This window comes from Oryctolagus cuniculus, chromosome 6 (assembly GCF_964237555.1).
Source record: "Oryctolagus cuniculus chromosome 6, mOryCun1.1, whole genome shotgun sequence".
NCBI lineage: Eukaryota > Metazoa > Chordata > Mammalia > Lagomorpha > Leporidae > Oryctolagus > Oryctolagus cuniculus.
The window spans coordinates 17433320-17445460 of record NC_091437.1 but is presented as its reverse complement, the minus strand read 5'-3'; the positions used below and the strand labels follow the sequence as shown (position 1 = coordinate 17445460).

Below are 12141 nucleotides of genomic sequence, written 5' to 3'. Positions count from 1 at the left end.
CATAAAGCTCTCACGTCTTGTGAGTGTCTTTTCTTCCTTGGGGTTAGGCAAGCTGGCTGTAACGGAGGCCAGCCCCTGGGAGCCCTGTGAGAGAGAAGCTTACCAAATGACTGCCGCGTTTCACACCGGCACAAAGTGTGGCTTTTTGGTGACTGTTAATACACATTCAGGGTGGAATCACCTATTGTGAATTCCTGTGTTCAGTCTCCTGGTTCAAAACAAAAACTGATCACCATAATTTTCTCTTTAAAAATTGTACTTTCTGATTACAATACTTGGAAATGCATGTAACTGGAGGCTAAAAACAGTTGCTAAAGGTGATAATACCTTTGGTTGAGAACATGAAATCATCAATGTTGACAGTTACTGAAATAGCAAGTGTATTAATTTGTTTACATCAGGGATTTGTCTTTCCCTCTTTTAAATAGTTTTCAGGTTAGCAAAGGGTTTAATGGCTTGAAATGCTATTGTCAAAGCAGTCTTGTTACGTTGGTCAAAGAAAATCCTTTCTGAACTCAAGCTTGTTTGTAATTGAAGAGCCAAGTGTTTGACTGTGGTTGTACCAGCAGCTCTCCTGGCTGACAGGTGGCTATGTTATTTGTAGATTGCTGGTTTACCCTGTTTCTGTTTACTGATGTTTTAGAGTCCTGAAATAGTGCCATGTTGCAAAATTGTAGGGAAATGTGGCATTCAAATAGCTTAGTATGTTAGTAGAGATTTGCATAATAATGGGCAAAAACTATGTTGGAAAAGGTAAATTTGGCAGGGAAAAAATGATGAATGCAATAATAGCATATTTTCCTCCCGCAATGTAATTTTAAGTTATACCAAACAGGTTTATGTTTATGACCCAGATCTGATGGAACTGCCCCAGAGCCACTTTAAACAGTTTGGTGAACCATAAAAACTTGTCACTGAAATAGATTATTTTTCTCATTCTGAGCAATACCAAAAAAAGGGGAGAAACGCAGGTGGTGACAGGAAGGAGCCAAGTCACAGGGCCTCCTCATCCTGGAGGTTGCCTGGGAGACTGGTGATACTGCAGAGGTCCCAGCTCTGCTGTCGTCAGTGACTCTTACAGTGGAGACTGTTCCCGCGGCTTGGGGCTGTGAGTCTCACCCACCCAGGGTCTCCCCAGGGCCCTGCAGAGGCTCTGGGTGCCGGTGTCGAATGAGCGCGCGGTCATGTGGCACCTGTGACTCCGCTCTCTCTGTAGACATCCGCATGGAGCAGTGTTTCCTCAAGTGGGATGAAGATGAATGCATCCACCCCGTCCCTGGGAAGTTCCGCATGGACGCCTGCTGCTGTGCGGTCGGTGCTGCCTGGGGCAGCGAGTGCGAGGAGTGCCCCAAGCCTGGCACCAAGGAGTACGAGGCCCTGTGCCCCCGGGGGCCCGGCTTTGCCAACAGAGGGGATGTTCTGACCGGGCGACCATTCTACAAAGGTAACCACGGTGCCTTTGCACCAACACAGTACTGTCCACGTGTCCCAGAGAATCGGTTTAGCTTTAAACATCTGATTCAGACTTCATTTTCTTTGTTGCATCTGCTTTGTGGCCAGCCTCATGACTGCTCTCCAACAGGGTACTGAGGCAGAAGGACAGAACAGGCGGCTGGCCCTGCTCTTCCCACCTCCCCACTTCCCACCTCCCCTCTTCCCAGTTCCCCTGCTTTCCTTTGCACAGCCAGATGTGTGGTCCTGAGAGCAGCATTGGTGGGAGAAAGTTCTCTGTCCCCACATCTTTCAGGAAGCAAATGGTCAGAAACGAAGGGATTAATGCTCTCTACTGAGAGCAATCACTCTCACAGTGGAAACTTTGCTTCAGTGGGATCATTGCAAACTGTCCCAGATCTCACTGGGCAGGTGATCATTCACCCTCAACACGGTGGCCTGGCCTGCTGATAGCAGCCTGCTCTACAGCCCAGATTTATTTTGCTTCAGATATCAATGAATGCAAAGCCTTCCCTGGAATGTGCACCTACGGCAAGTGCAGAAACACAATCGGAAGCTTCAAGTGCCGCTGCAATAGTGGCTTTGCTTTGGACTTGGAGGAGAGAAACTGCACAGGTGAGGCTCCTTCCTTTTAGTGGGTAAAACGTGGTGCTGTTTGTCTTTGTGTGAAGATGCCGGCTTGCATTGCCCACGCTGTCACTGGAATGTTGGAAATTCTTACTTTTATTTATTTTCTTACACTTAGAGTGTTCCCGGTGAGCTTGTGAGAGCACTCCAAAGTGGCACCGAATGTTAGTTGTTTTGCATACAGGAAAGACATCAAAACAAGATTTCTAGAATGTATGAGGACGAAGAATATGCTCATTGAATCCGCAGTAGTTAATTAAATAGTACAGTGCTGAAATTTTAAAATTTATAATAAATAAATTAACAATATATTTTTCTCATCTGTGAACAGTATTCTCAGTAATTCAGCTTTGTCCACCATCCATAGCCATGACCACTGCGTTTAGTTTGGAAACAAGTACCAGATTTTTGTGTCAGATAATATAACATATTATTCCAATGCTTGAACATATGTCCAAGATCTTATTTTTTGAACTCTCTTTATTATTTGAAAGAGAGAGACAGAAACAGATACAGAGAGATCTTGCATCCACTAGTTCACTCTCCAAATGCTTACAACTAGGCCAGGCCAGAGCTAGGAACCCAGAAGTCAGTCCAGGCTCCCCTTGAGGGCAGCAGGGAACCAAGGACTTGAGTTATCACTGGCACCTCCTCCCAGAAGGCACTTCAGCAGGGAGCTGGAATCCAGAGCAGAGCCAGGACTCAGACCCGGGGCGCTATGATACGGCGTGCGGGTGTCCCTCGTAGAGTCTTTACTGTGCTAAATGCCCAGCAGACCCCTCTTCATGACCATTCTGGAGTTTTCCCCTTTTTTGTGATACCGTGGAATTGTCTGCCGTGGCTCCTTCCTGTCCTATGCAGAGCTGGCCTAATCTGTCCCGAGGTTGGACAGCTGTGCTGGGGTCTTCTGCAGTGCCGCTGCCTTGACGCTCAGCTCCACCGCCATGCTGATCCCCCACCAGTGTGTTCCCCACTTGGACAGCAGCACTTCCTGCCGGGAGAATCTGAGCAGAGCCGACGACAAAGAATCCCGCACTGCCGCCCAGGCTCCCCGCTCCTTAGGCCCACTTATCCAGCCCTGCGCCCTTCCTGCGTTCCCCTGCCTCCGGCTTGCTGACCTCTTGTCCTAGCCCGCAGGTCCCTGCCTGTTTCCTTCCTCTTTGCTGGTAGCCAGCGCCCTTCACGCACAGTGCACAGCCATCGGAATGGCTCCCTTTGGCTCCCAGCTCCCCTCCTCTGGCTGCAGAGGTGATGTGCTCCCTGCTTCTGCAGTTGCTCCCCTGCTCTGGCTCTCTGCCCTGCTGCAGCTGCAGGTTCTGGCTCAGCAGGGTCACACCCCTCTCATCACTGGACCCTTTACCTCCGCTGTGAGCAGGCTCACAGGGCTTCCTCCACCCTTTATTCCCTTCAACCACAGTCCTGTTTTCCCACTTTATGACTTCTCAGCCTTCTCTCCTAACCACGATTTTGATTTCCTGTTAGGCACATCTGCATACTCTTGAAAAACACCTTTGTTGAGTCAATATAAACAATCCCTGTGGTGCCTGCACTCCTTGACCTGTGCTGGCCGGACCCTCCTTCAGGTCTTCCTCTCTCTCAGTGTCTGTGGCCCTTCCCTGTCCCATGGCCTTTCTGTGCCCCTCCCTAGCCTTCCCAGCTCCTTCCTGCCGCCCCCTCCCCTGGGTGTTGGCCAGTCCTGGCTGTCCCACATTCAGCCTCTCCAAGTTCACCTGCCATCCCAGCTGAGTACTATATGCTCACCTTCCACTCAGCCTGAGTTCCTCTCCTGGGCTTCTCACTTCTGTCTGGACGGTTTCCCTTTGCTCCAAGGCTCCTTCTGCCCCAGCTCGGCCCTGCACTTCCTCCCACTACGGGTTACCCTGTGTGTCCTCATAGCATCGTCGCCCTCACTGCTGATGGCTCCATCTTAACTTTGACATGTCTCATTGCTGGTGGGCAAGTGGGAACGTTGTGCAGAATCCTCCAGCGCAGTGGCTTTTTTGAGTACTTAGGCTATTTCTTCTTAAGGCAGATGTGGGATAAGCTCCTCAGGAAAAAGAAATTACTCTTGAGATCAGCAATGAGGAAGAGAAGGGGGGGAAGCAGCTGTGGCCAGCAGAGGCTAGGCTGAAGTGCAGTGGCACCAAAGTGCTCATCCCAGGCCACCGTGCACTTTGGGAACTGGGATGGCCCATCAGAGCTATCGTGAGGACAGCAAGGGGGTTGGCAGGTACGTCCCCACATGACCAACCTTGGACACCTGCCCATGGAGGATGTGGCCGTGGGAAGGAGGTTCTCTCAGCTGAAGCATCAGCCAAAGTTAAGGGACATCGAGGGCTTTCTGTAGCAGCACTCCCAACAGCCCAGTGGGCGTGGACCTGGGCCCCCAATCTCAGCAGCTGCTGCGCTGCGGGCTCCTCCAAGGTCTTCCAGCCGGTGAGGGTTCTCGGTCAGATTCTCCGTTTCCACAGCCATCGGCGTTATCATCCCCAGGCAGGGCTGCGATGGTGGAGCTTCCCACGAAACCACTTGCACTGTCGCAGGCCGGCCTGGGCCTGGACAGAGGCCGCAGAGCGCGACCACCCCCCCCCCCCCGCCCGGCCCCGTCTCATCTTGGGAGTGGCAGTGACAGTCGCTTAATCTCTCTGACACTTTTTCTGTTACTGTGCAAGAGAGACTTGTGGGCAGCCCTGCCTTGTTTGGAGACAGGAGGTGATCTTCCCTGGGCACTGCTGGCTGCCTTCCTCACAACGTGTAGGAGGCCGCCTCCGTGAGCCTGCCCATCCAGCTGTCCTTATGCTCGCATCAGCTCCGCACTGTGATCAGCAGCTGATGGTCTTGGAGATGTGTTGCCTTTCTACAGCTTATGCATTTGTGTCTGGCTTCTCTCTTCTACATCTGTTGAGCTAGAATGTCTCTTCTTTTTAAGATTTATTTATTTATCTGAAAGCCTGAATTAGAGAGAGAGAGAGAGAGAGAGCAGATGGGGAGAAATCTTTCATCTGCTGATTGACTCCCCAGATGGTCGCAGTGGCCAGCGTTGGGTCAAAACGACACCAGCCAGGAGCCATAACTTTCTGTGTGTCTCCTGCATGGGTAGCAGGGGCTCAAGCACTTGGGCCATCTTCTGCTGCTTTCCTCTGGCCATTAGCAGGGAGCTGGATTGGAATTGGAGCAGCTGGGACACAAACCTGCACCCATATGGGATGGTTGCAGTAGAGGTGGGGGCTTTTCCCTGCCCGTTTTGAGCTAGAATTTCTATCCATCCTTCTAGGACCAAGTCAAAAGCTACCTCCTCCAAAATATCGCTTCTTTTTATGAAGAAAATAAGATTGATATATTTATTTGAAAGGCAGAGTTACAGACCGGGTGGGGGAGGGGAGGGTGGGAGTTTTTCTACTTGCTAGTTCATTCCCCAAATGGCAGCAATAGCCAGGACTGAGCCAGATGGAAGCCAGGAGCCTAGAACTCCCTCCAGGTGTCCCACATGTGTGCTGAAGTCCACGTTCTTGGGCCGTCTTTCACTGCTTTCCCAGGTGCATTAGCAGGAAGCTGTATCAGAAGTGGAGCTGTCAGGTCTTGAACCTGTGCCCATATGTGATACCAGTGTTGCAGGTGGCACCTGGTGTGCCACAGCACCCACTCTCTGTGCTGAGCAAGGACTGTAATTCTATGATATGAGTTCCTTTATGGAGAAGGGACATGATTTCCTATAGACCCTGCAAGCAGTGGACCAGAAACTGCATCCAAGCATCTGGGTGGGCCTGGAGCCCTTACTCTGCACATAACACCTCCCAGTAACTGGAAGTTGTCTCTGCTCTCCTAGTTCCTTGTGTGATTCCTCCCGCCTCCTCCTAGGTGCTGGTGAATAAGAAGAGAATTCATGTGCGTGTTACCAGCTGCTGTAGTTGATGAGGTTTTTTTGTTTTAAAGGACATACTTACTTTTTAAAAATACATTATCGCCTGTGATTAGGGAAGTATTTTAGGAATGGAAGTGGGAAGGAAGCAGGGAATGGGTCCCCCAAGAGCACCACCACAGATCATCTACTGACTAAATACTGTGATAGACAAACCTCACAATTAAATAGCTGATAATAGAAGTATTTTTCCCCACTATAACAAATTGTCTAATAGGTAATATTTTCATAAACATTTTACATAAGCATGATTTCTCTATTGAAACATCTTTTTATAGAAATGTTTTTTGTTTTTTTTTTTTTTATACTTGAAAGGCAGAGTTACAGAGAAAGAGGGAGATCTGCCATCGGCTGATTCACTACCCCAAATGGCCAGGGCAGGGCCAGGCTAAAGCCAGGAGCCTGGAATTCCATCCAGTTCTCCCACATGGGTTACAGGGGCCCAGACACTTCGGGCATTTTTCACTGTCTTCCCAGGCACATTAGCAGGAAGTTGGATTGGACATGGAACAGCGGGGACTCCATTCCGTGTTCATATGGGATGCCGGCATCACACATGGTGGTTCAACTTGCTGTACCACAACCCTGGCCAGGAATCTTAGTTACAGACGTGGGGTATTTCACAGAAAATCCTGTTTGGTGGAATAGAGATGCTTCTGTGGGATACTTTTCTTTGCTGTAGTATAGACAAAGCGACAGATGAATCAAGTTTCTTGATTTTTAAAAAAATTAGTTCAGTGGGCCTTTCACAGCAGATTGGCACAGAAACTCAGACTGGGTGGTGTCCCATGGCCTGGCCCCAGCCATGCACTCTCAGGCACATGTGAGTCCACCGTCTTCCTCGGAGGCGGCTTTGTGTGGTCTGCCAGGGGCAGCCCCCAGTCTCCACGCGGTGCCCCAGGGTGGCACGGCAGAGCCAGCAGGGCCTTCGAGTCGCACGCAGCCTGGGTGCCTGCCTCGTCTGCCACAGTTGCTTGCTTTGTCCTTCCATTACCGTTTCTAAGCCACAGAGTCCAGAATTCCAGAACTCTTACAGGCACCGCTTGCCAGTTGGCTGTGGCAGTTTTGGCAGTTGGGGCAAGGAATGTGCCTGAGGCCTCGTCCCCGCTGCTAGTCTCTGGTTTCTGCTGGCGTTTCAGGCATGCATCACCTGCCCGTGGAGGGCCCGGTCCCCTCCCTGGCCTTGGGTGCCTTCTCCTCTCAGTGCCTTTTTTCTTTCTCTTAACCGACGGGCATCAGACATCGACGAGTGCAGGATCTCCCCCGACCTGTGTGGCAGTGGAGTCTGCGTCAACACGCCGGGCAGCTTTGAGTGCGAGTGCTTCCACGGCTACGAAAGCGGGTTCATGATGATGAAGAACTGCATGGGTAAGCGGGGCCGTTCCTGCCCGCCAGCCTCCGGCAGCCTGACGCACACCCCTGCGCTCCAGTCTCCACACAGGGCCATGGCGAGGAGAAAGAGGAGACCAGCTGCAGACAGAAGCTGAGTCCTTGGGGAACCCCCACCCCTTGGTGCCTTAGGGACAGAGAGCTCCTGGGACTGAATTATGCCTACTGATAGAATCTGAAATCTGCACCCAGGCTGTTACCCAGAGGGAGTTCATGTACAAGGGATGGTGGCATTGTGTGGTGACCCCGGAGATTGTGTTCAGCCAGGCTAACCCAGGTTGTTTTCCTGAGCTCCGTGTTACTGCAAACCCGGTAGATACCCCCAACCTCTTAGCCCTCTGCTTGATTTTCAGGGGTGTTGGGACCTGGCTCATGGAACATAGTAGGTTAGGAGTTTCAGGCTGTCTTTCCCTTTGATTTGAGACGCAGGCACCGGAGCACTGACAGCCGCAGGGTGACTCAGCCTCCAGTCCAGGCTCTCGTGAGCTCGTTCATTTCATGTGGGCAGATTTCTCAGTAACTTCCTCCTAACGCAGGATCCCCCCGGGTGTGCTGCTGGTTGTAGAAAACGTGAGGCGCCCGTGACCCACGCCTAGTCAGTGTAGCTCTTGCCTTGAGTCACGCACTTGCCTCGGGAAATGTTCTTTGTCCCATGCTGTTTGCGTGAATAATGGATCTCACGTTTTTACCTTTCAGACATTGACGAATGTGAACGTAACCCTCTCCTTTGTAGGGGTGGCACCTGCGTGAACACTGAGGGCAGCTTCCAGTGTGACTGCCCCCTGGGACACGAGCTGTCACCATCACGGGAGGACTGTGTGGGTGAGTTTGTCTGATACAGATCAGAGATCCGTGCTGGCAAACTTGGCGGGCACGTGAAATCCCGCTTATCACATGTGTTGGAAATTCAGAGAATGTGGGATGGATTTCCGGCTCTGATGATGCTGCCCTTATCTCTGTCTTGTATCGTGTCTGACGAGTAACTGTACGAGGATGTGTGTCACACTGCTGTTGTATTGCTGTTCTTCTGGGACTGCGTTGTTAGTATTAGCTTACCTTTGGGTGTTTTTAGGTACTTCTCAACACAGGAAGGCCGGTTTATTGTTGACTGGGCAATTTAAACTGTGCATGACACCTGTCCAGGCACAGAGACACACACACACACACGGTGAAAACACAAACTAGTGAGATGACATCTGCCTTGTCAACACATACGTTGGTTTACCTAATCGTCATTCCTATAGAGAGAGCACATAGCACCCATTGGTTTATAGTTTTCAGTAACGCAAATTAAAATAAATAAGCACATGAGGGCCTGTTGTCCTGTCTCTGTTTGGTGGAGTTGGCTGTCTTTCCTCAAGTTATGTAGGCAACAGTTGACCACCTGGTGAAGCCCAGGTGAGCCTGCCAGTGTAGATGCATACATTACGTAGTCGTAAGCTGTTTTTCTGGCATATGCTGAATCTCTGTGCTCTAATATGTTGGCTCTAGCTATATATGGCTATGTAAATTTGATTTAAATGGATTATCTTAGTCACACCACACACAGTTCAAATGCTTGCGGGCAGCTGCAGCTACACGTGAGACGGTCCTTCTTCTGTCACTGTAGGACGTTTCCCTCAGCAGCGCTATTGTGGATAGATAGAAGAGATAGCCCAGGAGACCATCCCAGTGTTTCAGTCAGCCACATTCTTGATGGGGTCAGTGATTTGGCTGTTGCCTAAGACTGTGATTCTGTGTATTTCCTCTAGATATTAACGAGTGCTCGCTGAGTGACAATCTCTGCAGAAATGGAAAGTGTGTGAACATGATTGGAACCTATCAGTGCTCTTGCAATCCTGGATACCAGGCCACACCGGATCGCCAAGGCTGCACAGGTGAGCAGAGACCCAGCAGGCCTGAGACTCCTATTTTTCAACTTATCTAGGGAAACTTGGCACTGAGTAGATAAGGAAGCCTATGAGAGCCTTTTGTCCCAAAAATGAACCCCAGGGTTGGGGAGGTCTCTTGGATGCCGTAGTTTGCTGGTTTCATAGAGGCCACAATGGTCCTACAGCAGTACATACCTGAACCCCAGTGTACTTGGCAAGCTGTTTTCTGTGGAGTTACTGAAGGAAATGTCAGATGGGATGATGCCTCAGAGGACAGAGAGCCATGGTACAGTGCTAAATCAACACAGTCAGGAGACCACACAAAGCCACTGAAGCATTGTCTGTTTAAAAAGAAGGAAGGCTGTCCTCTGCCTGTGTTAGGGAAGTAACCACCGTAGGTCACACGGCTGCAATGCTGTTTTCCCAGATATCGACGAGTGCATGATAATGAACGGAGGCTGTGACACACGGTGCACCAACTCGGAAGGAAGCTACGAATGCAGCTGTAGCGAAGGCTATGCCCTGATGCCGGATGGGAGGTCCTGTGCAGGTACAGACAGCACACACCTCAGACGCCAGGTCTGCAGTGCCCCAGAAATAAGGTTCCGCGTGCTGTGCGGTGAACATGCACAGGGAGACGTACTGGAGGTTGCCGAGAGGCGTGCTTGTTTTCATCCGGTGTCAACTTTGTGTCCTCAGATATCGACGAGTGTGACAACAACGCTGATATCTGTGACGGGGGTCAGTGCACCAACATCCCCGGAGAGTATCGCTGCCTCTGCTATGACGGCTTCATGGCTTCCATGGACATGAAGACGTGTATCGGTGTGTACCATGAGCAAGGAACAGTGCTTACTCCCACACAGATGCACAGAGAAACGCAAGCCTCTGTTCTAGAAACATGAAGTCTGAAGAATTATTATAAAAAAAATCCTTAAAATTAAATAGCAAATTTGTCTGCTATGCTATGTCTTAGAAGCGTATTGTATTTCAGATTTTATCTGTGTATTTCAGCTTTATGCTGTTAACAGACATCTTTTCAGTGAGCTTTGGTACAAACTAGTAGTAACCAAAATATCGAATGTGCATTTTCTAGATGTGAACGAGTGTGACTTGAACTCAAACATCTGCATGTTTGGGGAATGTGAGAACACCAAGGGGTCCTTCATTTGCCACTGCCAGCTGGGTTACTCGGTGAAGAAGGGCTCCACCGGCTGCACAGGTAGGTGTCAGCCCTGGGTTCTCCAGATTGCAGCTCCATAGATTGCAGGCCAACCTTCTGTACCGTCTCAGACCAGCTGCCCACACCCAGGCTGTGCCTGCGCAGGCACTGGGTAGCTAAGGGAGTGTGCAAAATGCACTGGACACCTCTTCTGTAGATGCACAATCAGCCACGCCCTAGAGAGCCAGCCTTGGGCTGGCAGAGGGGGTGAGTGAGTGAGGCATCTGGTACCAGGGTTCTCCTGTTTCCCTGGTATCTCACTATCGTACTGCAGCTGCTGCCCAAAGGGAACCCCACACAGAGAGCAGGGGTGGGGAAGGCCCAGGAGGGAGCCGGCTCTTGCTGAAGTTTGCGGCTTTTCCCAACGATGGGCAGTTGCCCTTGACCTTTCCCTTCCTTTCCCCCATAATTCCCTCCCTCTTTCTCTTTTCTCCATTTGCTTTTGGCTTCTCATCTCTCTACCTAGATTTCCTATTATTTTCCTGCCCTCTTTATTTGCTCACCCCAACCCCTCTATTCCTTGTTCGTTTTTCTCTATTGAACAGCTTGAGCCCTTTGCATGTAACTGAGGCCAGAGCAGGCCGAAGTCCTGGTGTTGTGCCAGGTGTCCCTCAGTGCTCAGTTCAGGCCAGTGGATGGTGTTGCGCACAGGGCAGGTGGGGGTGGTTCCAGCTGCAGCCAGGCCTGTAGGCTGACCCCTCTAAGAAAAAAAGTCACAAAGGAAAGTGTATTTGTCATGTTTGGCACTAGCAGAGCTGATGTGACGCTGAAGTGTGAGTATGTGCATGGTTGCAGCAGCTACAATAGGTAATGCGTGAGCCAAGTAAAACATACCATTGTTTACATTCTAGGAAGCTTTGGGAAACCAAATTTATGTAGTTAATGGATAGTCACACACACATTTACTTATTTACATAGTCAAGTGTCAAAGACAAGGAAGCGTTCTGGGAAATGTGTTATTGAGTGATTTTGTCGTATGCAAGTGTAATAGAATGAGCTTGTAGAAACTGAAACAGTCACAGTGTCACTGGGGAGTACAATCCTATGGCACCACTGTCACATATGGGATTCGTCATCAACCAGAGTGTTGCCATGTAGCACGTGACTGTGTGTGTAGACGTGAAGGTATAATATTTATGCACATTCACACACACACGGGCAAAAGCATCTGGTCATTTCACAGATAACATTTTCAGTGAATTTTTTTTCTATACTCTGAAATAGAAGCAAAAACTTAAAATGATAGTTTTTAAGAATTTTATAAAGCAATACATTGATTTTTAAAATGACACATGATTGTGTTTTCTTAGAATAGACTATTTTCTTTTTTTTTTTCTTTCTCTTCTTTTATTTTTTTTTATTTTTTTTTTCATTGTGTAATGTGATATTTTTTTTATCTTTTATTTAATGAATATAAATTTCCAAAGTACGACTCATGGGTTACAATGGCTTTCCCCCCCATACCGTCCCTCCCACCCACAACCCTCCCCTTTCCCACTCCCTCTCCCCTTCCAGAATAGACTATTTTCTAAAAGTCAAGCTTGTTCTTACATTCATGAGCTATGCACAGTATTTACTACTGAGAAGGAATAACTCTGTTCTTAGAAGTAAGGTTTCTGTTGACATCTGTGATCTGAGGTCCTCTACCTGGATTCTGGTCT

At 49.5% G+C, this 12141-nt stretch overlaps 1 protein-coding gene across 1 annotated transcript in view; it reads left to right on the top strand.

Moving 5' to 3' along the window:
- Positions 1–12141, top strand: part of FBN2 (fibrillin 2) — a 240425-nt gene that overhangs the window by 162659 nt on the left and 65625 nt on the right. Inside the window, exons 24-31 of the mRNA XM_002710087.5 lie at positions 1217–1444; positions 1942–2067; positions 7238–7366; positions 8084–8209; positions 9139–9264; positions 9686–9808; positions 9958–10083; positions 10355–10480. Of these exons, the coding sequence (XP_002710133.2) occupies positions 1217–1444; positions 1942–2067; positions 7238–7366; positions 8084–8209; positions 9139–9264; positions 9686–9808; positions 9958–10083; positions 10355–10480 (1110 nt within the window). The remainder of the gene's footprint in view (positions 1–1216; positions 1445–1941; positions 2068–7237; positions 7367–8083; positions 8210–9138; positions 9265–9685; positions 9809–9957; positions 10084–10354; positions 10481–12141) is intronic.